General features: G+C 42.1%; 7 protein-coding genes across 12 annotated transcripts in view; 4 read left to right on the forward strand and 3 right to left on the reverse strand.

The window, feature by feature from the left end:
• LOC117568579 (pleckstrin homology domain-containing family G member 5) overlaps positions 1 to 2929 on the reverse strand; it is a 32340-nt gene extending 29411 nt beyond the window's left edge. For both annotated transcript variants that reach the window (XM_052004198.1, XM_052004197.1), the window contains exon 1: positions 2450 to 2929. The gene's annotated coding sequence lies outside the window, so the exon portion shown is untranslated. The remainder of the gene's footprint in view (positions 1 to 2449) is intronic.
• Positions 2930 to 3279: 350 nt separating this feature from the next.
• Positions 3280 to 5126, forward strand: LOC117568581 (ketohexokinase). 3 transcript variants are annotated; one of them, XM_034249314.2, is made up of 2 exons: positions 3280 to 3407; positions 3643 to 5126. In XM_034249314.2, exon 2 carries the CDS (start codon positions 3665 to 3667, stop codon positions 4583 to 4585), a length of 921 nt encoding a protein of 306 aa, XP_034105205.1. In that variant the 5' UTR covers positions 3280 to 3407; positions 3643 to 3664; the 3' UTR covers positions 4586 to 5126. The 3 variants fall into 3 exon arrangements, with proteins under 3 accessions (XP_034105205.1, XP_034105204.1, XP_051860161.1); XM_034249313.2 differs by having other exon boundaries at positions 3281 to 3407; positions 3640 to 5126; XM_052004201.1 differs by lacking the exon at positions 3280 to 3407 and adding an exon at positions 3457 to 3540 and having other exon boundaries at positions 3640 to 5126.
• A 92-nt stretch (positions 5127 to 5218) lies between these two features.
• On the reverse strand, positions 5219 to 14287 carry LOC117568578 (tuberin). The gene is made up of 16 exons (XM_034249307.2): positions 14060 to 14287; positions 13852 to 13982; positions 13543 to 13794; positions 13346 to 13482; positions 13120 to 13294; positions 11693 to 11899; positions 11487 to 11631; positions 10544 to 11310; positions 9876 to 10488; positions 9284 to 9483; positions 8957 to 9219; positions 6254 to 8423; positions 6043 to 6186; positions 5812 to 5982; positions 5654 to 5749; positions 5219 to 5595 (listed from the first exon to the last, which is right to left on the reverse strand). The coding sequence occupies exons 1-16, from the start codon at positions 14118 to 14120 to the stop codon at positions 5467 to 5469; spliced, it is 5661 nt and encodes a 1886-aa protein (XP_034105198.1). The 5' UTR covers positions 14121 to 14287; the 3' UTR covers positions 5219 to 5466.
• A 470-nt stretch (positions 14288 to 14757) lies between these two features.
• Positions 14758 to 16425, forward strand: LOC117568583 (cAMP-regulated phosphoprotein 19). Of its 2 annotated transcripts, none has more exons than XM_034249316.2 (3): positions 14758 to 15062; positions 15454 to 15642; positions 15705 to 16425. In XM_034249316.2, exons 2-3 carry the CDS (start codon positions 15460 to 15462, stop codon positions 15876 to 15878), a joined length of 357 nt encoding a protein of 118 aa, XP_034105207.1. In that variant the 5' UTR covers positions 14758 to 15062; positions 15454 to 15459; the 3' UTR covers positions 15879 to 16425. The 2 variants fall into 2 exon arrangements, with proteins under 2 accessions (XP_034105207.1, XP_034105208.1); XM_034249317.2 differs by lacking the exon at positions 14758 to 15062 and adding an exon at positions 15084 to 15161.
• A 492-nt stretch (positions 16426 to 16917) lies between these two features.
• LOC117568580 (gamma-tubulin complex component 6) lies at positions 16918 to 21810 on the forward strand. The gene is made up of 6 exons (XM_034249311.2): positions 16918 to 18036; positions 18102 to 18304; positions 18428 to 18581; positions 18652 to 19001; positions 19061 to 21429; positions 21494 to 21810. The coding sequence occupies exons 1-6, from the start codon at positions 17169 to 17171 to the stop codon at positions 21720 to 21722; spliced, it is 4173 nt and encodes a 1390-aa protein (XP_034105202.1). The 5' UTR covers positions 16918 to 17168; the 3' UTR covers positions 21723 to 21810.
• Positions 21811 to 21965: 155 nt separating this feature from the next.
• On the forward strand, positions 21966 to 23146 carry LOC117570565 (viral IAP-associated factor homolog). Its single transcript, XM_034252295.2, is given in 4 exon segments — positions 21966 to 22113; positions 22279 to 22680; positions 22682 to 22786; positions 22788 to 23146. Coding segments are annotated over 4 exon segments (723 nt in total). The 5' UTR covers positions 21966 to 22107; the 3' UTR covers positions 22998 to 23146.
• Positions 23129 to 24201, reverse strand: LOC117570564 (tubulin polyglutamylase complex subunit 2). Of its 2 annotated transcripts, XM_034252294.2 has the most exons (4): positions 24090 to 24201; positions 23859 to 24026; positions 23580 to 23806; positions 23129 to 23520 (listed from the first exon to the last, which is right to left on the reverse strand). In XM_034252294.2, exons 1-4 carry the CDS (start codon positions 24157 to 24159, stop codon positions 23161 to 23163), a joined length of 825 nt encoding a protein of 274 aa, XP_034108185.1. In that variant the 5' UTR covers positions 24160 to 24201; the 3' UTR covers positions 23129 to 23160. The 2 variants fall into 2 exon arrangements, with proteins under 2 accessions (XP_034108185.1, XP_051860633.1); XM_052004673.1 differs by lacking the exon at positions 24090 to 24201 and having other exon boundaries at positions 23580 to 23802; positions 23859 to 24004.
• Positions 24202 to 24512: the final 311 nt, after the last annotated feature.

Consider the following 24512-nt stretch of genomic DNA (forward strand, 5'->3'; position numbering starts at 1 on the left):
AATGATTCATAAATGAATAATAACTGAAATTAATTAATGGCAAACTCTGACTAAGATTATTATCAATAGAAACGCAAAGAGAAGTATACTAAATAAAATATTTTTCATGGTAAATCTTCCTTTGACTATCAAGATAATTATACCCATTCCTTGGCCATATTTAATAAGTACGTGGTATCAAAGTGCACAATCAATGTGAGTGAGCAAACTGCGAAGCTCTAGAGTCAATAGTTTGATAAATACTATATTCTATATATAGGAAAGCAAATGTACTTTGTAAATTGTGTACGAATGTTTTTGTCATTCCATGTAAGATTACAGAGGTATACTAATTAAAGATAGTTTGATACGAGTAACAATTAAACAAACTTACTTTAATGTTGATTTTGTTAATCTTGTATTCTATTAAACGTATTATTTTTTATATTTGCTTTGCAAATTTTTAATGTGTAACTGGAAGACGTTAAACTTTGCATAGTCATAATTTCCAGACAATATAAAGTCATTTACTGCTTTTTAATGTGTCTACTGTGGAGTTAGAAGCGAAACCCATTTGATAAAGCACTACAACAAGCATAAAGATAAATTGCAGATGGAGAAAGAGAAAGAGAGTGTGAGAGAGATAGAAAGAGAGTTGATAGCAGTTGAGGCGGCTTCTGGATCAGTTTCCGTTATTTTAAAAGGATCGCTTGGGTATTTTAAGACCCTCGGGAATAGCGTTCGGGGTTTCACTCGCAACGCAGTTGCAAAACTGTCGATAAGAGTTTTTGGAGGTGGAAGAAAGGGAGCAAGAGACGAGGCAATGATAGAAGGCAAAAACGAGTGATGGAGTGTGGCATGACAGGGACAAGAGTGAGCACAAAGAGTCATACAGTGGTTGTTATCTGAAACAACGGTTTCCAACTAAGTTTAAAAACAACAGTTAACTGCGTGATAAGATTTCAGCGCAACAAACTCTATAGTATACAAAGGGGAATCATAGACAAAAATGCACTTGTCTAGGCAATATGCTATTTTTGTCAACTGCTCAAAATACGAAAATACGAAATCATAGTTAGTTGACTGGACTGGATCATGTTGATACTACAGATACCCTGTAATCAGGGCAAATAATACAAAACTAATTCGAGCATCTGTAGCAGCTTTTTATCGCCAACTCACTGATAAAAGAAAATACCTTAGTTTTGCATAAAACTTGATAACTATTGTCGCACTGTTTAAACGACTAAAACACTTTACAGTCAGCTATAATAAATATCATACACTTGACTAAAATTCACCAAAACTGATCTTTACATATAACGCTTTAATATTTACATATAAATATCTATAGGTATTATCTTGCACTTTTTCATCGATTTAATATCGTATCTAGAAAATACTATTTAATAATTCAAATATGGTTAGTTATTATATTATAGATTGCACATATTACAGCTAACTATAAGAAATATAAAAAATATATAGCGTAATTTATAAATGTTTAATATAAAACTTGCTAAAAAAAAAAACCAAAGAATATTTTGGTTTTTTTTTTATAATCCTTAACGATTACATTGTAATCAATAAAAGTAATAATATCAATAAAGTGGTTCGTAGTTAAACTTTTTGGCACGACTGTGATATCCATTGTTGCGCTATAATATTGTTATGATATTAGTTTATTTTGCATTCTTTTCATGTTTGTTTGTGCTTTGAATTAACATTTTGCTGGCGACACTGAAGCAGCAGAGAGTCATGGTCAATTTCGAGACTGATCAATGAGCAAACTAAACTTTGTAACACGCACATAAAGCCCAGGCAGGAATCGCTCTTTGAATTTAATGTGCACACATACACAACACATCGCACACACACGTAAGTACTATATAATGTACTTGATTAGCATTGGAGCTTTGTTGACTCTGAACGGCGTAGATGTAAAATAAAGTCGCAAATAGCACTTTACTTATAATACTTAATAAACACACACATACGTAGCTACGTTTCGCACATAGTATATAAGCGTGTACATAGGTATTTTTCAAAATTTTGCGTTCTACGCACACATACATATGCGTACTCGCACACATACATATTTACAATTTTGCATGGCTACTTGCGCAACTTGACAACCAGCTGACAGTCGAGCGCGCGTTCTCTCTCTCCCCATAGCTCTCTACACACAAACTTATACTCCAAAACTGCTGCTGTTGCTGCTGCTCTCCCGCTTGCGCTCTTTTTTCAGTGACAACGCAACAGAAGAAGAAGCACGCTCATCATCCATTCCCCACTCCTCGCTTCGCATTTTTTATTCGTTTATATTATAAACTTAATGTTGTATATACATAGATATATGCATGCATATGTGTGAATTTATGTATAATTTATCTACACACACCATTTCGCATTTTGGCAATTAAACATTTCAGTTTTAATTCAAGTTGGAAGTTTTGCTTATTGGACTTACATATTTATCGAAATGATTACATACAACATGCGTATGTCTGCATTTAACATATGTTTGTATTTATTTGGCATACACATTCACTTATGTATTTACATACACTGTATGTACATATATGTATGTATGTTTTGTAATTATGTAGATGAAACTGTGCTCAAATTTGTCATCACTTTGCCGGTTGCCTTTTCTCAAATACCGAAACGCGACGCATGCATCGACTGCTTAAGTTAAGCTAAAGCAGCAGTATCTTTGTTCACCTTAACAACCGGCGTGTTGTTGGGATTTTAGATTTTTTGATTTCATTTATCACCTGGGCACCTTCACTACGACACACTCCGTAAATTTGTGAATAAAAAATATAAAGAAAACTTTGATCGATGCACTTTTTAACCGATTTCAGTTCGAAAAGCGAGCAAAACAACGTCCGCAACAACGCACAACCAAAGAACGAACTCCGCGCGCGCGGGTGACTAGCGGTTAACTGATCGACAGGCGTTCCATACAGCTGGTGGCATGGTAAATGAAAGCGACAAGGTGACGCATTGCGCATGACCGTAAGAGTAATCAAAATAGTGAAGTCACAAATGTATTTTCAGTAGCGTAAGTTTAAAACTCAAGAAGAAAAACTTGCATTACTATTGAGGTACTATCTTATCTAAAAATGTAATAAATGTTTTATTGTTTTATTTATTGTTGATGTAGCCCTGGTAAGTTTTGTTAACGACCTCCTACTAGCTGAAACTCAAAATATACCAAAATTAAAAGCTGCCAACGGCTGCAGCGATAAATAGTTGTGCATAATTAGACAACACTAGAATACTTATCAGCACCAACAGTGTGACCAGTTATTATCTATGTTGTTTGGCATAACCGTCATTTGGAATAGATGAATTGATAATAAAACATAACATAAACATGTTAGTTCCTTGTTTTGATAAATAGCTACAACAAAATATAAATGGTAAGAATGGCCATAAGTATACCTCCATCAATTAGTGTACAATATAAAAATCTGTGGTATGCATATAATTTAAGCCGCGGTTGGCGATAGAAAACAACAATTAATCGAGACGTCTCCACTTGCTCTCTGGATTGTATGTGTTTGTGTGTGTGCAATCTTGATTAGATTGTGCATACATTTTAAATTCAATTGAAATCTATCAGCTACAAACATTTCGATTGCGTTTAATCAGCAGCAAGACAGCAAAGTGATTAGCGATGGCCTCCGCAATGAAGCCAGTGTTGTGTGTCGGCTGCACAGTTATCGACTTTGTCACCATTAGCGCCAGCTTCCCCAAGGAGGACACCGATGAACGCTGCCTCAATGGCAATTGGCAGCGGGGCGGGAATGCCTCCAATGTCTGCACTGTGCTCCGATTACTCGGGCTCAAGGTCGATTTCTTTGGCGTACTGAGTAAATCGGATGGATTTCGTGTACTGCTCGATGATTTGCAGCGACGTCAAATTGGTGTCCAACACTGTCCCATGTCGGAGAAGGATCCGCCCTTCTCATCGGTGATCATTGCGCAAGACACGGGATCGCGCACCATTGTGCACTGCAACAAAAACTATCCGTATGTGACGTGGGAAGACTTTCGGAAGATCGATCTGAATAAATATGGCTGGGTGCACTTTGAGGCACGTCATCCCAAGGAAACCATCAAGATGATCGAAACTGTGCGGCAGCACAATGCGCTTCATGACACTAATATCAAGATCTCGTTGGATTTTGAAACATTATATGAGAAGAATCTGGAGCTCTGTCTGTCGTGTGATTACGTTGTCTTCTCCAAAGATTTGGCCAGTCGTCAGGGCTGGGAGACGGCATGCTCGGCCTGCTCGCACTTGGTCAGCGCCTTAACACCCAGCAGCGTCAACATTATTTGTCCCTGGGGCAAGGAAGGCGCAAGCTGTGTCGACTCTTTCCATAACTATAGCGATGTGCCCGCCCATGAGCCGGATTCAGTTGTGGACACGCTGGGAGCTGGCGACAGCTTCATGGCTGGCTTCATCTATGCCACGTATGTAAGCCAGAAAAATCTCCCTGATGCTGTTGACTTTGCCAATCGTGTAGCGGGACACAAGATCAGCGACTATGGCTACGATCACATTGCTCAGATTCAAAAAGACCAAGTTTAAACTATCGAACATAAAATTAACTACTGTGTAGAAAAAGCTTTGAACAAAATAATTGAAGTATGGGAAACTACACAGAACAGTTTTTAAGTTGTGATCTAAGCATTCCAATTGAGATTTCTAATATTTCAACTACAAATGGATCATATCTAAACATTTGCTTGTGCAATATCTTAAAGATTTTAAAGAGATAACAATATGAAAAAATAGAATTTGCAAGAGAATCAACAAAATGAAGCTATATGTATCGGTATTTGACATATTCAACTAGCGTATAGGGTTTTCATATATAAAAATCGAGAAGAAAGAATGCGTCTAGTAATTTAACAATTAAAAGTTTTGCCAATTTTTGTTTTTTAATTATTTGTAAATGCCAAATGTTGTTACGAAATAAAATTTTGGAAGAACCTTTCAAAAGAGTCAGAAAATTTAACAAAAGCCATCAAAGATCATAAATTCAGAAAATCTGTTTTGTTGATATGAAATGGCAAAGTTTTAAAGATCTTCTGCATCTCAATAATGTTATAAGCAGATTATTAAGCATCAAAGTTAATTTGTCCTCCGTATATATACGTAAATCAATTTGCTCTTAGGATTCCTCAAATCTGTGCTCAAAATTTAATGCAACGCGTTAAATTTGCTAATATATGATCATAAAGCTTTACGAAACATGAAAGCCAATAATATAATAGAATTATCTACATAATGCAGCTATAAATTATATGTATAATAGTATGTATTGTTGTTGTATTGTAGATGGGTTCGATATATCCACCCTGCAACTCGTAGCTTATAAATTTTCCGAAAATGTACAAGTCAGTGTCTAGATCTGATGTGTCGAGTGTCTGGTGTCTGTAGCAACTATGTATAATAATAACTAGAATCTATGTGAATTTGGTAAAGTCTGCACGCTGATCGTCAATGTCCGAGGAGGAAGCGATGCCGCCGCCGCTGGAAGTGTTGCCGCTTTGCTGCTGTTTGCTTTGTTGCTGCTTGACTTGTTGTTCAATTAGCTGGAAAATAGGGAAGTCAGTAATAGAAGAATTGTATACATTTGCTGTCAATCCTCACCTGAGATCGCAAGCGCTTCAATTTGCGCAACCTTTCCAACCAGTTCGAGGCGTATGGATTTTTCTTCTGCACGCTCTGATAGACCAATGAGGCAAGCTGCAAGAAGAGATTGAGAATGAGTTTTGGAGTGACATTTGTTAATCAAATTTAAGACTTACATTGGCATGAAGTGCCATCTGGCGGGCGAGCAAAGGCGCACTGCGATCGGAAACGATGCGAGGCTCTGGATGGCAGACAAATTTGGAGATCTCGGAACGCGCTTTCACATAAACCCGATTGGAGTTGAGCTCCAGCGGCTCAACAATGACGCAGGCGTAGTTAAAGTGGCCCTGCAAATGAAAGGAATATATTTAAATGCCATCGAAGCATTTGAGAAGTGAACATCTTACCGATATGGTGGTCAGATTGTACTCCTCGCCGCTCTCGTTGTAAATGATTTTGACGAAATCGTTGCCAATGTGCTTCTTCTTTTCGTTGCAATTGGGATCATCCTGCAGATTCGTGGGCATCAACGTGGCCACATGGAAGGTGACCTGCAAAAGCAATGCAAGAAAAACAATTAAAGTGAATTCTTAGAGATTGAATGAACTTTCACTTCACCTGCAGTATATCATCCTTCCAGATGTAGGCAAACTTGCCATCGGCTCCACTCTTGTCCAGACCAATAAACAGATTGTTCGCCTCGGCATCCTTGAGGCTAACCAAGGTGCCAATGCTGCGCAAAAAGTCCACATAGCGTGTGCTGCCGTGAGAGTTGCGCAAGATTTCCACCTCGTTGTTGCACTGATTGGGACCCACATAGAGCACACCGATCTTGTGCGTCTCGAAAGGCGGCACAAGATCGAGCAGCGACAATGCGCTGGATTGCTCGGGTCCCACCTTCAGCGGCGTCTCGGTGACTTCCAGCTGCCCGGTGCTGTAGAGTTGCAGGAACACAAAACTGGGATTCATGCACAGCTTGGCGCTTATCGGTGGTTTGGTCGCGCCAAAGCTCCGAAAGCTGCTGACAGCCGGCGCCGGTGGACGCGCTTTCCCATTGTTCACCTCACGCACCACGGAAATGGTTTTCGATCGGCCACGCATCATATCTCCGCCTCCATTATTGTAATCGCCATCGTTGTTGCCGCCACTGCTGTTGGATTTGGCCAATCCCAGCGAGGCATTGACATAGCTCGTCAACTTAGCGGCCACGGGAGCAAGCGTCTGCTTGGCAGCGCTTACTGCAGCCGGCGCAGCGGCCGCTGGCGTCGCCACTTGGCCAGGTGAGAGCGGTGGCTTGCCCAGCTTGAGCGAGGATGCCGAGGCGGAGGTCTGCACCTGTGCCACCTGGCTGCTCACATCATCTGCCGAGTGCTGCTTGGGTGGCAAAGTGCCCGCTCCAGCTGCGGCAGCTGGTTGCAAGCCTTGTGCCTGGGGTGGAGTGGAGCCAGCAATCTCTTCGGGTATTGCCTCACAGCTGACGCGCATATCTTTGGTGCTGTACTGCACGTTCTTCTTCTTGGCTCCCGTGGCGGGCAGTTGTGGCTCCTGCTCATGCAGCACCATCTCTGGCTCCAGCACGCCACCCATACTGGATAAGGGCGCCGGTTTGGCTGCCAAGATTGCTTGGCGCCAACTGGAACTCATCTCGGGACTGGAGTTGACGCGTCGCACAGGATTGCGAGCACGACTCTGTGAATCGCCAAAGGCCAACACATCGTCATCTGCCTCGCCATCACTCACTGAACCGCTCAGCGCCGCATCCTTGCCCCGTTTGCCCGCCATGCGAGCCATGGGTATATCGATGGCAGCTGTGCCGCCGATGCCGCTGTTGCTGGCAATGCTCACCGAGTGGTGGATCTCCTCCTGGCGTTGCAGTGCACGCGCCTTAGCCATCATGCGTTTGCGCATCTCGCTCGCAGTTGGCGTGATCTGATCCAGCTCCTCTGTTGGCTCTTGGCGGGCTGCCTGCTGCTGCTGTTGCTCCTTCTGTAGCTGCTCCTGTTGCTCCTTTTGTAGCTGCAACTGCTGCTGCTCCTGCTGTTGTTGCTGCAACAGCTGCTCCTGCTGCGGCTGCATCAGATTGTCGGGCCCAAAGACGCCGCCATGCGACGTGGGCAGAAACATGGATACCATGCTATTGAACGGCAGATCCTGGCCAAAGCAATCGCTCGTTATGGGATTCTGTATGCGTGTGATCCACGAAATGTTGCCCGTCGGCCGCCTTATGTAAATCTCCGCCCAGCCAGTGCAGGAACGCACACACACTGGCTGCTGCACAAAGGAGCCTTGAATTGAGCCACCTCCAGGACCCATGCTGGCTGTGGACAACGACATCGAGTTGCCCAGCAGCGACGTGTTGCTACCAGTGTGTGAACCCTCGACCAGATTGCTGGCCTCTGGATTAGAGCCACGTCGCGAGTACGTGTCCAGCGATGCTGTTGAGCTGTTCGAGATCTGTCGATGCGGATGCGCACCCGAATTGGAGGCCGATGACGATGATGTTTGCTCTGTGCTGCCCGCGCTCTCGTTGCCGCTGCTGTGCTGCAGACTCAGCTTCGTGTAGCGTCGCTCCTGCTCCGGCGACAGCGTTGGTTGCCCCGCTCCATCGTTAAGGTTCTTTGAGTTGAGACTGATGCTGGGCGCTTTGCCCAGCTGCGTGCAACGCTCGCAGAGTCCATTGCGGGTGGGACCCGAGGGACAGCCCGAGGTGGTGATGGTGATTAGATTGTGACCCACCAACCACGTCTGCGAGACGCCATCCTTCAGCAGATAATCAATTGCCGGCAAGCTAAGGAAATTGTAGTTGATTAATAGCATTATTAGATGAATTAATAATAGGTTTTTAAATATTAAGAGTAGACGATTTACTAGATATATTCAGAAATATTTAAACAATAGGTAAAATGTTTGAACATGTTAAAATTATTTGACGAGACTGTTACCGGTCCAGCTACGGACCGCTATTGATCTAAGCTTTTCCTCTCTTTAAGTCTACCTCTTAAGGCTTCCTGCTCTCTGGTCTAAGCTAATCTCAACTGTTTCGGTTATTAAAACTTCATATCAAAAGAGTTGAGTTAAATAAGAAGAGCCTAACCTACATAATTTCCACTTCATTAAGTAGGGAAGATGTCACTACATAAATAACGAATTTCCGAATATATATATTCGCATTACAAGTCATATTCTTAAATTGTGCTAATTATTTGTCTTATTAGCATTACTTTGTTAAAATGTGTAAATATTTTTAGTACATTATGTAAATATTTTCAATAAAAATATTCTACTTATTTAAAATACTGTTAATTAGATCTATTTACTCACCGCTTAGGCAACGCGGGACATGGCGAGAAAGTGTGACGCTCCAGAAAATCGAAGCAAGTCTCGGCGAGCTCAGCGTGAAAGGTGCGCAAACTGTTGTTCATCAGGGGACGCATCTCAGAGTCATTTCTGGTCGCTGCACTGTTTCGGCTGCCACGCTCTGTTAAGCTGGTGCTGCGCTTGCGATTCGATGAATCCTCATTCACGTTGAGTGAGTTGATGTTCACAATATCATTGTACAACATTTGTGCATTCGATTGCATCGACTGTTGAAGGCAAATAAAAATTTGTTAAGTAAGAGAAAACATTGACTGCTAAACTGCAACTTACCGATTTGATGTAGCCCACAAAGTTGCGACGCTGCTCCAGCTTGCACTTGAGAAACCAGCCGGCGATGACGTGATGCGCCAAAGACACGGTGTAATGATCATAACGATGCGGTTTGGTGTAAGTCAACGACAAAGCAAACACGTACATATTCTGCTTTGGGGTGAAGTTGGAGAAGAGATGATTCGACAGATGGATCAGCACTGGAGGTGGGAAAAGAAATGATTAAGTATGCGATCGCAGTATAAGAGATATATCAATGTATATCAAGAATATGGCTTTAGTCAATCAAATGAATTATCTAATGAGCATTAAATATCACAAGCATTTTTGTCTAGGTCTGTAAGGTACATTGTGAGAGGCGTTCTATTGAAAATTCAAATAAACTCGAACTGTACTTTAAAGTAGAAAATCTTGGCATCAACTTTTAAGTGTTGTCAGCTATAGACGCTAAGATTCGAAAGGATATCATTAAATGTGTTAGTGGATATACACATGCTTCTAATAGGGTTAGTAAACTTTGCTCCTGCCTGAAGCTTACACGTATTTCGCGACCACAAGTTATTAATGTTCAATTCAAATATCCATTACTTACGTGATAGGAACTCCAGAACGGGTATTGCCACTGTGTTGGTGTCGGACATGCGGCTCATCTGGAGTAGGACATCGGGCAGGGTGCGCATCAAAGCGTCGGGCATCTCGAGCATCAGAATGGTGAGCGTATTGATGCAGACACTGGCCGAGTAGGTGCCCGTGAGGATGCGTGACTTGAGAGCGGCGATGATCTTGTTGTGATGCGTCGACTGCATGCACTCGTAGTAGATGACCAGCGAGGCGATTGCCTGAAGAACAAGAGCGTCAAACTCGTCGGTGGGTCGCTTAAACTTATTGGTGCTGCTCGAGTTGATTTTGAACAAAGTCTTGGCCAGCTCTTCTATGTCGTTGCCCTGTATCAATGCCTTGTTCTGCAGCACCTTGGGCAGTTCCTTGATGACCAGCTGAAAGACCTGATAGTCCGTGTCCTGTTCAAGACAGCGCACAATCAATTTGCAGGCGCGACGTATGGAAATGGTTGTGGTTTGTGTTTGTGGGGGCAAGGCGGAATCGATGCCCAGATAATGACTGAACTTAACCACGTCGCTATTACCCTCCGGATAGCCAATGTGATAGGAGGAATTGGCTCGCGCCTTCAGCATCCAGTTGAAGATCTACAATAACAATCGAATTAGGTGACAATTATTGTAACAACTTCACTTCACTTACCTTCAAGCGCACTATGCTCGCTTGCTCAAAGACCTTGGGTCGATCGTAGTGCAGTTCCAAGTGATCCATGAGTATATTGAATATCTTGATGGCATGAGCAGCTGGCAGACGATGCAGCTTGACCACAAACACCTCAATTAAACCGCTGACTGCGGCCACAATGTCTCCAATCTCCGTCTCGCTCTTCACAATGACACTGTTGCCCAACTCCGAGGCCAAACCCTCAGACGCAACCTGTCGCATGTGCTCGAAGGGTCGATTGATGAGGGTCTCCAGTATGTCGAGTAGTTCCATGCAACGCTTGGTGTCGCAATGCACCGCAAAGTTGCACAATGCACGCGCCACAGCCATACGCACTTGGGCACTCGGCTCCTGATGAATTTGCGCCAGCTGCGTGACAACGACTCGATCGAGTATTTCCTCTTCGTAGCCGGAGCGATTCTGGTTCATGATCTGCACCAGCGACTCAATGGTCTTGATGCGCACATTCACATTGGACATGCGATAATATCGCCGCACAAATTGCGTCAGAGTCTGCAGCCATTCGGGTCGTGTGGCAGTCACACGACGTGTGCGATACTCGATCAAACCCAGCACCGAGGCCTCCGAGCGACGCTCGGCAACGCGTTCGATGAGGTCATAGATACGATCCACATTGCCAAGAATGGGCGCACGTTCGTCCTGCAGCAGCTTCTCAATGCAGTCGATGTTCTCGTGGAAGTTCTTCTGCAGATGCGCCAAGCTATCGTTGTTAACACCAGAGCGTTCTGAGAAGGGAATTGAAGTTAATTAGGGATACATTTCTTGCTTTGTTGTTGACTTAGATCATTAAATTATAATTAATTTATTTGCGTAGTTGAAAAATAATCCCTAAATAAGGTATTTAGATCATATAAAATATTGATAAAATGTTAACAGCAAGAGTGTGAGTACATTTACATACCGTAATACTCAATGTTATCTACGATGGCCGACATTATATCACAGATGAGATCCCAAATGATCTCGGACAGCTTGTGCTTGGTGATCACCATGCGCACGCTGAGAATCACCTCGTATGTTACGATCACCTGGCGACTCTCCAAAGCCTAAATAATAAATTGAATTACCAAAGCAAAGTCGAATCTATAATCCTTAGCAAAGACTTACGTTGAGGAAACCTTTAAGCACATTGGTCGCATAATTCATGGGCGACACTTGGAAGATCATGTTCGAGCCAAAGATGTTGATGTTGAGATGAAAGACGGCGCCACGCAGCAACTGTCCATCGCTGTATTGCAAGCGATCGTTGAGTATGCAGCACATCAGTTTCATGGAATCAAATCCTAGCTGAGTGCCCAACAGGTTCTTCATGATCTGTAAAACAACAGAAAACCAAATCAAGTTAGTATTCATTTTTATACAAACATTTTTAAACAGTTTAGGCCATGAAAAAGCAAATTATTAAAGAGTTCATAACGATAAAGAAGGTGCGTCGCCTGCCCCCCAAAGAGCCACCAGCTGAACCGCCCATGCCACGGCGTGTGCTCATCGTGGGTCGCTGCACGCTGGACATGATTACGGTCTGCGATGATCATCCCTCGCCAGGCGTAACGCAACGCACCGAAGAAGGATTCTGGCGTCTTGGTGGCCATGCAGCCAACACATGTTGTGTGCTGCGACGTCTGGGCACAGAATGCGAATTCCTTGGCCAGTTGAGCAGCATTGGCGCCTTCGAGCATCTGTTGTCCAGCTTTCATGCCATGGGCATCGATATCTCGAGCTGTCCGCGCACCGCTCACGATCCTCCGCATCAGAGTATTGTTGTGGTGCGTGGCCAGGAGACACGCACCACCGTGGAGTACTCAAAGCGCAAGCATGAGCTGACCTTTCAGCAATTCGTTGGTGCCGTCGACTATCGGAAATACTCATGGATACACTTTGAGGCGCGCAATCCACGCGAGACTCTCCGCATGATGCAAGCGGTGCGCGATTACAATGCACGCAACGAGGATGCAAACATCATAGTCTCGGTGAATTTGGCCAATAAGCGTCCACTTGGACTGCTGCTCGCCAACATGGCAGACTATGTGATCGTGCACCATGGCTTTTTGAAGCTCTATGGTTATATGAATGGACGTGAAGCTGTTTGGGCAGTGCGAGAACGTCTGCTGGTGATGCACAAGCGTTGGCTGGCTAAACAACCAAAGATTACACCCAGTCCCAATCCAGATGAGCCGCAGCTGGACCCTGATTGCGTGCCTCCAGTGCTCAAACAACCAACAATTATCTATGAGAACTACGAGGAAGGCGCCAGTTGCTTGATGGCCGACGATAGATACTTCAAGGTGGGCGGACAGAAGCCACAAAAGATTGAGGACACTATCGGCGAGCACGACACGTTTGTGGGCGCCTTCATCTATGCACTGCAGGAGATCAAGCTGTCGTTGCGCGATGCGTTGGAGTATGGAACGCGTGCAACGAGCCATAAGATTGCACAATTTGGTTTCGATTGCATGCGCTGCATGCCCAAGGATCTAATCAGCTGCTACTATGCATGACACAGCAGAATAAATGCAATTAATAAGCCAACTTACCTTATAGGATGCATGACAGTATCGCACATGGTTCACAGTCCAGCACAAGGTGACAATGCATTGATGCAGCGTCTCGCTGGGAAAGATAGTGTAGCCAATTACCAACTCCAGAATGGTCAAGCACTGAAGCCCAATGTCATCGTCCGGCTCAGTGTAGCTCAATTTGCAGGCATTCCTGCAATAGGCCGTTTAGTAAATGACTTTTAAATGATAATCAATCACTTACTCTACAATTCCCACAAGAATGTCTTTGTCTAGATGTGCTGCATTGAATTTGATCAGATTGATCAGCATGTCCAGATAGGGGGACAGCTGATGGGCCTCTTTCACATCGGGCATCCAATGCAGCATGAATTTGCCAATCTACAATTCAAATTGTGAATTATTATTGCATTAAAAGTAGCTCAGCATCATCTGCGTTACCTTCTCCTCGAAGTTGGTGATGTCTTTGCCGTTCTCGGTGAGCGTGATCAGTAGCTTGAGCAGATGCCGCAGATCCTCGCGGGCTTCGTGATTCTGTATGACCAGAAAGAACTTTTCTCGCATCAGCGTAAGGCTCTTGTATTGTGTGTGTATGAGGCGCTTGTAGAAGCTCAAGGCAATTTGTCGCGTTTCCGCCGGTTTATTGGGCACAATCAGATCATTGGTCAAATGCCACAGCTTGGTAATCGATGTCTGCAAAATGTTTTGTTTACATTTGATTGTCCCCCTTTCACTGCCTCTCTTACTCACCTCGTCCAAGTTGATGTTGTGCAAATGCTGATCGCCCAGTTCTTTGAGCATTTTGCAACGTTGCGCTATTGGTTGCTCTGGTCGCAGTTCAATCTCGAATTCTGGTCGCAAGGTGCGCTCTCCCGCTGCCCCTGTTTTGAAACAATAGCAATAATAAACATTTCCATTATACTTGCTTGACTTGGTTATTTTTTTTGTTGTTTGTTACCTGCGGGTTTTGTTGTCTTTAGAAACATTTTGAACTTGGATTTATCCTTGGAGCTCATCATTTGGTCGTTTTCGTTATTGTTTTCGTTGTACTTGACGTTGTAACAGTAATTAGGCAGATATCTTTAATACTAATGCAGAACCTTTTGTTTCAATTGAAATAACAAAAAAATAATTGAAAATAAGCAATTTGGGCTGGTAAATTAACCAGCGGCTCTCACAGTAGCGGTATTCCTTGCTTCTCGTCGTTGTGATAACGACATCGATAGCTCTATCGATAACTTTGAATTATTTTGCTTATCAATATGTTTATTTAGTTATTTATAATAATTTCCAAATTTAGAAAAAAATTTATTAAAAATTGTTCATTATTGTTACCAATTCTAGCCAAGGACCAAGCACGTTTAATGTTTATCAAAGGAAGAAACTGTAACCAGGGCTACAAGTAGTTCATTTGCTCCTTGAGCGAGATATTAACGGTATTTTAATACTGCGAAGTGAATGCGAAATTGGTTACAAAATGTAATTTTATTCATGCTTTTTGCAATTTAAAATTCGAAATTTTTATATTAATCTTCTCTCTTAAAAAGGTTGAACACATTTATAATTTAGTATTCAAATAATGGCGCCTTTTCCTACGCTCCCGCATGTTATGGTATAATTATAATCGCAAGATTAGCATATTTCGGTATAAGATTTGTGGTCACACTGATTGAAATCTTTCGGAGCGTCTCAAAAAGTTGGATTGAAAAGCGTAAAAGAAAATTAAAAGCGCCATACACAACAAAGATTTTTGTATTAAACGCACCACCCGTCTAAAAAGTACTGTTCGTTAGTCGCCGTCTACTCAAAATTGCATAACGCCAATTGTGGTTAATTTGCTACACACACTATTGGGAAAAACGCAAACGTCGTACATGTGTTCTTAATTGCACTAAAAGAAGGAAAACAACAGTTACTTGTCATTTCATTTTTTTTGACGCATCAAAGAAGGCTAAACAAAGGTGAGTGAGATCAATTTTGAGCATATATATTTTCACATATTCGTCGTAAATATAATTAAATGTACATAGATATTGTGTGTGCATAGTGCTATAATTTGTGTAAGTAATAAATATGGTCACAATATTTGCACATCAAATTAATACGATTATATTTACGCGTTCACACTATGTGTACATGCATGTCTGTATGTGTGCAAGTTGGCGCAAGTATTTCTGCATCTGTGTGTGTACTCACACGGACGCTATACGTACGTGTGTGTGCATGTGTGTGAGGTTGACGAAATGCAGCTTTATATGGCCGGTTTTTATCGTATTAAAAAAACTGCTGTTATCGTTCTACATCTTCCAATTGGCGATTTTCTGTTCTTGTCTATTAATTATTGTGTCTTAGGCCATCATGAGTTCCACTGAGGAAAACAGTCCAGCAACAACGCCACAGGAGAACGAGCCAACTGGCGATCAGACTAACCCACGAGATTTGGAAAAGATCGAGGAGGAGAAGCTCAAGTCGAAATATCCAACTGGTATGCGTGTGCCTGGTGGACATTCTGCATTCCTTCAAAAACGATTGCAAAAGGGCGTAAGTAGTGCTTTTGAATTGAATGCAATTTGATGAAATGCTTTAATCAAATATGTCTTTAGCAAAAATTCTTTGATTCTGGCGACTATCAAATGGCCAAACAGAAAGGTGGCGGCGTGAAACAGGTGTTTGCCAATAAGGTAACCACCGGTGAGGCGATCCCAACTCCAGAAACGGTGCCTGCTCGCAAAACGTCGATTATACAACCATGCAACAAGTTCTCAACGGCGAGTTAAGCAACAACTTTCATTTGGCGTCGAAACAAAAGCGTCTCACATTCAATCGACGCCTTTCCAAATGCTCTTTACCTAATACATATATAGTCTACTATTTGCTAGATCGGCTGATCTGTGTGTGCACTATGCCGTTTTGCGCTGGCGCTCATTTTGCCGAAATGTTAACATGTCATTCAAGTCTTTTTACTCATATTTGATTTTGATTTCGATGTTTGATTAAATCTCAGTTATATACAGCTATTTACCTAAACAAAACAAGAAAAAATTAACAATTAACTTTAATGTATAATCCTTTAGCATGCTCTAATATATATATCTAATTGCGCCGATATACTATATACCTAGCTTATTATTATATGCAGTCAATCTCAAAAGAACGTTTAATGTATCATATATAGCACACTTGAATCAGCACATCACTATGCAAAAAAAAGAAAAAACAAAAAAAAAAAAAAGCGAGAAGTTCTATTTAACCCTGATCGTATGTAGTCGTAAGTTAATTGAAATCATAATAAAATTAAGCTGATACCAGTTCGTATAATTCAAACATTTTGAAAAATTGCCTTTATAGCAGTGTTCTGAATATCATTTTTATGAAATTAAAAGAAATTCACCGAGAGTAAACCATTAAAGAATGCTGACTATAAATTAACACATTGGTTTTTAATTCAATAATTTATCAGAATTTTGAATATTAAGTCTGTGTCTTCAGCTCAGAAATTCAACGATCAACAGAAAGAAAGCATACATAAGTGCTGAAGAGGCTAAAGTCAAATAACAAGTTGTTTGTATACAAGTATTAAATGTTCGAAAACTATTTTAATAATAAAAGTAATTTTATGTATATTCATGAAGTATGAACAAACTCATTAATGGTTTCGGTTATGTTTCCAGTGTAAGCACGCAACAGCTGATTTGGTGTTGTGCAGTCCTGGAACAAAACCGTTGTTTTAAATATCTTATTACATTTTTGTGTAAGCCCTGGTAATGCATTCCCTTGTAGCCCTAATCGTTATATCAAATCGACAAGTCTTCCATTATTGTCATAGTTAAGCAAATAATTTGTTTGTTTTTTTTCAGAGGTAATTAATATGTGAGGGAAAATTCAATATTCAAATAAATTCAAATCGTTCGCGCTTAGTTCTTATCTTGGTATATTTTTGCCCCGTAAAATGGTGAATTTGCGTAATACGACTGTGGTCACATTGTTGTTAGGAAGTTTATTTATTGCATCCACTAAGTGTAGGGATTAGGATAAACCTACACACACACATACTATAATTAGTTTGAATGGCTGCATCGTTTGTTTGCAACCACAGCATCTTCAAACTAATCAGTAAGTTAGCTGAATTGCAGTTGCAAGATGAACGCGCTGAAAGCCAAGAACCAGATGCAAATCTTCTGCTGCCTGCAACAGCTGAAGTTTCCAGGCGTCGCACACAAATCTACGAAGCTTTGCTGCGCGGGAACGCAAAAAGTTATTTTTGTGACAAACTGGATGAATTGCCGCAGTGCAGCAAGCTTTTGAATGACCAGAGTGGTTATTTCGATGCTGAACTGATAACCGACATTACCCATTGCCTGCAAAACATATCCTTTGAGACAAATGGCGGAAGAAGAAGAGCTCAACTGCTGCTCCTACGATTGGAACGGGCTGGCAGAAATACGTTTGAATCGCAAGTCTTGCTACCGGAGCCATTGCGCTTGAAAAGGACATTTCACAGCGGGGGTCAAGAGTTATATCAGTCGCTCTGCTTTCAGCCTACGGTATTTCGATCCATTCCCCGCAGCACCAAATACCGTACGCCTCGTCTGCTAATCGAGAATGGCAGCAACTCGTATTTTACGCTACGGTCAGCAGGAAAACCTATCGAGAATTGCCTGGAACAAAATCCTTACTGTTCTGCTTGGCGTGAAAGCGTCGCGCGCTTCAAGGAATCTAAGACACTTTCGACTCCATTGCGATATAAGTTGCCACTTCCGGCTAAGCCCAAGGAAACAATTAAGAAGAAAATCAAGCAAATTAATCGACGCCCTGAGAAACATTTTTTCTCGGATTTGAGTCTGTGTAACGAAATCAATTGGCATCGGGATCGAAGTACTAAAGTGTATTTTATTGAGCTGCCCCTCTTGATCGATCACTTAAAAAAGGTTTCAGGTGAGCTTAAGCTTTCTTGTACCTTTAATTTGATTCTTTAAATGCTGATCCTTGTTTAACCTTAGTTGGACTGCAATCGGAAACATTTTTGTTGACACCCGATGGTTATTTTTTTCTGCGTCCGCATAGAACAGTGAAAACTCTGCTCCCGAATGTATTGGCTGACTATGCACAGCCCTTTTTGGATGCTGGTCGTGCCTATCTGCGACTCTGCTTTCGGACCCAGTGGGACCTGGATTACGAACAGATAGAGCGTCCCATGAACCGGGTAAGCCAGCGCAAATTGTACAGTCTATGCTCTAAAGAGTGAAAAACTAAAATAATAAATCAAAAGTGGACCTTTTAGTAAGAATCTGAATGATGTAATTAAGATACAAATTATTTTTTACAGACAATGCGCCATGCAATTATTGCTCTTATGTCGAATAGTCGAACGTTTTTGCTCTCGCAGCCAGCCAAGAATTTATCCGAACTGCTCCATAGTGCCACTCCCACCATGCGATTGTTGCAACAAATTGATCAAATGTTTCAGAACGAACCCTCTGGTAAGTCGTGAATATGAACGATATGTTTGTTTGAATTTGAGTTGCATATAAATTATACTTAATTTCCTAGCAAATATTGCGAATGGTGCAACTGGTGCCAGCCTGTTGAGCGTAGTTTGGTCCGAGATTGATGCCTGCGTCAACATACAGTACCTGCAAATATTAATGTACCTGCTGAGATTGATCTGTGAGACATACTATCGTCAGTTGCAGCGTTGGCTCTATGAGGGTGAACTCGATGAGCCATTCAACGAGCTATTTATTAGCTCCACAAAAGGCTTGGACGAGCAGAGCAAAGAGTTCTTCGATAAGGGTTTCCAAGTGAATAGAAATATGGTTCCCGGATTTCTTGCTGGCAATGAGCAGGCCATTGTCCAGTGTGGCAAGTATAGTCGACTACTAAAACGCTACAATGCTCAGGTGAGTTAACAGAATATGCAGAAAATCAGCTAAATCATAATGTAATTGTCTTTTCACAGAATGCACTTTTCAGATGGAAACCTCCCAACTTGTCCGTGTGTTTGACGGAAGAGCAATTGACAAATATGCAAAACAAGTTAAAGTTCCACTACAAATGCTTTCTAGACAGCATCACGCCATTTAGCATGCAAAGCATGCTCGAGGAGCGCACTCTACATAGCCATCGTTTTGGCAATCGCATGTGGAGCTGCACCCAAGAGCGTATTGCGGACTGGGAGGAGAATCAGCGAGAGTTGCTGTCAAAAGCGAACGAGGGCAAACAACGTCGTTATGCGGAGTTGAACAATGAGCGAAAGGAGGAGGAAGAGTCGCGTTTAGAGCAACGACGCCAGGAGATTGTTGCGGAGCTCATGCTTCGCGAGAAATGTGAGCAGCAGAATGAAGTGCGGCTGCAACGTGAAAAACTGGCGTTGGAGAAGCAAATTGCAGCTTTGCAACAAATTTTACAGCCGTCTCCGCTCAATGCTGTTGAAGTCAGTCCGGATGGAAGTTCTAGCAGTGGACGTAGCTTCGTTTCCTGCTGTGAGGAACTTTCCTCGGAAGCCAAAACTGCTGAAGATCTTGCTATAGAGGAGGATTCAAAGGAAGAACTCGAGGCAACAGAATCGCAAGAAAAAGTAGAAACGGGACCAGCAGATGAGCAGAACTCTAATGTGCTATTCACAAAAGAAAATCCGAATTGTCAAGAACCAGCTGCAGAAAAGAAAGATTTCGAGGATAAAGAAGTCTCTCAGTTACCCATGAATCTCGAGCCAGCAGATGTGCAGAATTATAATGCGTTGGTCACGGAAATCGATCGGAATCGTCAGCGCAATATATCCTCGGGCCAGTTTCTGGAAAGCCAGACGCAAGTGGAGCTGCGTCAGAACACAGCCACTCAAGGGCTGACGGATGCGGAAAGCAATCGATTGCGAGTGCTTAACTGCACAGATGTGACGGCTCAAGTACCTGCAGATGAGACAACTAAAAAGAAGGTTTTAACAGATGCTGAAAGCAATCGCCTGAGAGTGCTCAACTGCACGGAATTGACGGCTCAGCTGCCCACAGATGTCAATATGAATGTTGAAAACTTAAGCGAATTGCAGCGCAATCGGCAGCGAATGCTGCATCATCAGCACTTTGACACTTTAAATGGCGTAACTCTTAAAGAGAATAAAACCGTGGTGCATGTAGAAAATGACTCGGAGAGTAATATTAAATTGCACTTGCCATTGGAGCCTCACAAGCTGTTTGTGGAGCCAACTTTAGACACAGCAACGCCTATGTCAACCACATCGGATATCGAGATTGAGCTATGTATACCAAAAGAAACGATTGATGCGGCCAACAACAATGTCAATGCAGCAGTCGAATGTAAGGATGTTGAGGAGCGTCAAGATGACGATTCAAAAATGTACGAGATGACGCCGAAAAAGTTGCCGAAGAACCCGGAAATGACAAGGAAAGCTTTTAACTGGAGTAAACCAGTTTTCCAGCTTCATCATAACGAGCTTTCAAGTCAATCTTGGCGCTTTCAATTGCCCAAAGAGCATAATCCTTTTTTAATTAAGCGATATGTGGAGCAGTCGATATTGTTGCCATTGGATACCCATTTGTCGCTGCTACGCAACGAAGTGCTGCGCATCTTCGATGACCTCAATGTGTATGAGCATTTTTGCCAGCTGCGAAACTATTTCTTCTTGCTGGATGGGGAGTTTGGCACAGCGCTGGTTGGCGGCATTTTGGAACGCATTGAGGCGGGCATGGAACCGCGAAGTTTATGCCAAAAGGGCACACTTGATATGATTTTGAAGAATGCTCTTGGCCGAAGTGCAACTGAAGCTACAGGTGCGGCAGCTGTATTCGTTGAGAATCTCACTTTGATATGCTCAAACATTCCGGAATCTTTTGATCTGATGAATATAGATGTGATGTCCATATTCACTTTGGATTGCAAAGCTGATTGGCCACTCAATTTGGTCATAAGCGTAGAGACTATGCAAAAGTATACACATATCTTCTCGTATTTGCTGAAGCTGCGTCATGTCAGCTTTATGCTTGAGCGTACCTATCAACATCTCCAGGAGTTGTCCAAGCTCCACGGCAAGGCTATTCACATGGCACCACAATATCGTCACTTGCAATTGGTTCGTCGCAAGTTGTCGCATTTTGTACTCACATTGCAAAATCATCTGGAGACGAATGCACTGCAGGGCACTTGGCGGACCTTTAACGATAAACTCCGCAAAGTGGAAACTGTCGAGGAATTATATCAACGTCACGTGGAATATGTAAAACAAATTGTTTTCATCTCTCTGCTGAACCGACAAAGCGCAAAGTTTCGAAATACAATTGACAGTATTCTAGTGATTGTTTTACGATTTTGCAAGTGAGTTGCAATTGCACATCTAATAAATTTTGATTTTTATTATTACTATTTTCTTTTGTTTCAGGATCCTGCACTCAAAATCATTTGTCTTGGACCAAAATCAAGAATTTATTCATCCGCGTTATAAGCGTTTAGTATTTGAAGAAACCGAGTTTGAAAAGTTTATGCTTTATGTTATTTATCTAGGCAACAAGATTGATGCGTCTGGATATAACGAGAAAATTGTTGAGCTCATAAGTATTATCAATTTTAATAATTATTATAATATAACAAATGGCCCAAAATCAAATTAATTAAAATGTTAAGTAAATGCTTAGATAAACAAATGCTTATTGTATAAATAAATCATGTGCTAAATAATAAAAATACACCCATATTGAAAACTCGTACAATTTCATAATTTGGCGCTCTTGTTTTATATATTCTGCTGTGGTGGGCACTGTTTTTGATTTCACCTTAATAAATATACCAAAATATGTAGAAAAATGAAAAATATACCCAATATTAAAAAAGTGTATTTTGGAAATGTAGTTTACGGTCACACTCCGGCACGTTGTTGAAGATTAGTCACTTGCATATTATTTTTAGTTTACAAGATATTTATTTAAAGAGGAGTACTTCCAAGTATTTAATAATAATTTTTAGTAGTGCTGCCCTAAATAGAATAAACTCATAAAAATGCAGGTAAGCGGCTCGCACGTGTTCTTAGTTTTATTTATGTCAATATCAAATGGCAATGCATAAACGGCAATTCCATATTTGGTCAAAACTCGAAGCTCCCCAACAATGAAAATGTGGGTGCAGCAAATGTTGAATGAAAATTGAAGCAAATGCTTTTCATTGTTGTAGGATCCCAATGAAGATACTGAGTGGAATGATGTGCTGCGCGCAAAGGGAATCATTGGACCGAAACAAAAGGAGGCCGAGATCACAGAAGATCAGATCCAAGCGTTAATGGATGATGCCATCCAGCGACGCACAGATCTGCCACCCCAGGAGGGACAACGCGATAAGAAGATCGATGACATGTCACTGGATGAACTGGACGAACTTGAAGATTCCGAGGATGAAGCTGTGCTAGAGCAGTATCGGCAACGTCGCATAGCTGAGATGCGCGCCACAGCGGAGAAGGCGAGATTTGGCAGTGTGCGAGAGATCTCCGGCCAGGAATATGTCAATGAGGTGACAAAGGCGGGCGAAGGCATCTGGGCGGTGCTGCATCTGTATGCCAATGGTGTTCCACTTTGTGCCCCTCATCCATCATCATATGCAAAACCTTGCCGTGCGCTACCCACAAACGAAATTCATGCGCTCCGTGGCAACGACGTGCATACCAAACTTTCCAGAGAAGAACCTGCCCCACCATATTCATCTACTACGAGGGAGCGCTGCGCAAGCAGTTTATTGGTCCGCTCGAGCTGCGTGGCGAGAAATTAACGGTGGAGGAGCTGGAATTTATGTTGGGCCAGGTGGGTGCTGTACCCACCGAAATTAAGGAGGATCCACGACCACAAATCAGGGATAAAATGCTGGCAGATTTGGAAGATAAGAGTGCGGACTTTTATTAACTAATGAGCGTCAACTAACTCAATTGTCATGCATCTATTCATATAATTTTTAAATTTCTTATTTAATATCGTCTCTAGTACAATGGAGACGACGTGTTGTGCATTTGTTAACAAAATAAAATCCATTTCATTTGTTTTTTCTACCTGAATTCCAACACTTCCCTCACTTATGTGGCTTGTTACTGTTTGCCAACGTCTTTGCCAATCCCTTTGGCTTGCCCCGAAAGATATTCGGATCAATAATGTTGTACGGATGCTCGCAAGCGGGATTTATAATGCGTCCACGCCGCAGCTCGTGTTTCTCGAGTAGATGCGGTGCGAGCAGCAAGAAAAGTTGCTCTGTCCACGAGGGCAGGCCGAAGCTGGAAAAGCACAGCTCCCAATAAGGCAGACCCAAATGTGCAATGGCCATGCGCAAATATTCGCTAAATGTTTCGGCCAAAAACTGCCAGCTCAGCGTGTTCAGCTCCAGTAAATAAAATCTCGGATTGTTCGAGTTTGTTGACTCGTAAAACATGCAGACCTAGATAATGAGACATTACGAATGATTCATAATTAATACTGGGAAAGTGGGAAGCTCACCTTGGCCACCTCATTGATGTTGTTGATCTCAAAGATTTTCGTCTTTGGCATTATGATGGGCGGTGCATTGTCGCTCTTATCCTTGGGTGCGGTACTTGAAGTGGCCGCCGTGCTGGTCGAAGATGTCGAGTTGCTCACCGAGTGCGTGTTCTCGATGTTCTCACGCAAAAGCGTTACCTGCAGCAGGTGGGGAAAGTGTATATAACCCACACGACGAATATCGCTAGCTGGCAAAATGAGTTAGTACTAACTTCTCTGATGTATAAAGAAGCTACTCACGCGCATATTGATAGCTCCAGTTGAGTACGAAGCCATCGGTGGACAAATAGAACTTCTTCATGTCCTCTGGAAGATAAACGCAATGTCGCTGCTCCCAGTTGACTACCTGACATAGATTAAGCGGCTGACGGCGCTCCAAATTCACATTACAGACTCGCGGCACATTTGCTTTAAAAGAAAAGAGTTAAGATAAATAAGATTGTATGGAATATGCTTGCTGGCAAGGCTCACATAGGGTTTTGATCAAACCTAACGTTAAATTTTCATAGAACGCATCTTCTGGAGAAAGTTTCTTGTTCATGTTGATTTTCAATTTATTCTCAATTTTTCGAAAATGTGAAATTCTGCTAAACACTAACTTGATGAAGTAAACAATGAGGCCCTGGCTTTGGTTGTTTTGGTAACGGAAGCCACATACTCATCGAAACCCTTTACATCAACTCAAGGAAGAGCTGTTAATATAAATTATGTGCATAATATAATAAACGTGAATATGACAACTTGAACAAAATCCAAAACAATAACTTTCATGCTTACCTTTATGTAATTAATAGCAACTACTTGTTGATTTTAATGATTCAAAAAGGAACTGTTCCCACCAGAAGGATGAGAACACCTTCTGCCTCTTACCAGCACTGCTTTACGCAACTGCTT

Source organism: Drosophila albomicans, chromosome 3 (assembly GCF_009650485.2).
Source record: "Drosophila albomicans strain 15112-1751.03 chromosome 3, ASM965048v2, whole genome shotgun sequence".
Taxonomy (NCBI): Eukaryota; Metazoa; Arthropoda; class Insecta; order Diptera; family Drosophilidae; genus Drosophila; species Drosophila albomicans.

What these genes read in the sequence shown, in the direction of transcription:
- LOC117568581 (XM_034249314.2), top strand. Translation starts at nt 3,665, where the DNA reads ATGGCCTCCGCAATGAAGCCAGTGTTGTGTGTCGGCTGCACAGTTATC.
- LOC117568578 (XM_034249307.2), bottom strand. Translation starts at nt 14,120, where the DNA reads ATGATGAGCTCCAAGGATAAATCCAAGTTCAAAATGTTTCTAAAGACA. An exon ending in TGCTTAAAGGTTTCCTCAAC is followed by an intron (nt 11,632 to 11,692) that starts GTAAGTCTTTGC and finishes TTTATTATTTAG; the next exon opens with GCTTTGGAGAGTCGCCAGGT. An exon ending in TTGTGGGCTACATCAAATCG is followed by an intron (nt 9,220 to 9,283) that starts GTAAGTTGCAGT and finishes TGCCTTCAACAG; the next exon opens with TCGATGCAATCGAATGCACA.
- LOC117568583 (XM_034249316.2), top strand. Translation starts at nt 15,460, where the DNA reads ATGAGTTCCACTGAGGAAAACAGTCCAGCAACAACGCCACAGGAGAAC. An exon ending in AAAAACGATTGCAAAAGGGC is followed by an intron (nt 15,643 to 15,704) that starts GTAAGTAGTGCT and finishes ATATGTCTTTAG; the next exon opens with CAAAAATTCTTTGATTCTGG.
- LOC117568580 (XM_034249311.2), top strand. Translation starts at nt 17,169, where the DNA reads ATGGCTGCATCGTTTGTTTGCAACCACAGCATCTTCAAACTAATCAGT. An exon ending in TCACTTAAAAAAGGTTTCAG is followed by an intron (nt 18,037 to 18,101) that starts GTGAGCTTAAGC and finishes GTTTAACCTTAG; the next exon opens with TTGGACTGCAATCGGAAACA. An exon ending in TAGAGCGTCCCATGAACCGG is followed by an intron (nt 18,305 to 18,427) that starts GTAAGCCAGCGC and finishes TATTTTTTACAG; the next exon opens with ACAATGCGCCATGCAATTAT.
- LOC117570564 (XM_034252294.2), bottom strand. Translation starts at nt 24,159, where the DNA reads ATGAACAAGAAACTTTCTCCAGAAGATGCGTTCTATGAAAATTTAACG. An exon ending in AGGTTTGATCAAAACCCTAT is followed by an intron (nt 24,027 to 24,089) that starts GTGAGCCTTGCC and finishes TTTCTTTTAAAG; the next exon opens with CAAATGTGCCGCGAGTCTGT. An exon ending in CTGGAGCTATCAATATGCGC is followed by an intron (nt 23,807 to 23,858) that starts GTGAGTAGCTTC and finishes TCATTTTGCCAG; the next exon opens with CTAGCGATATTCGTCGTGTG.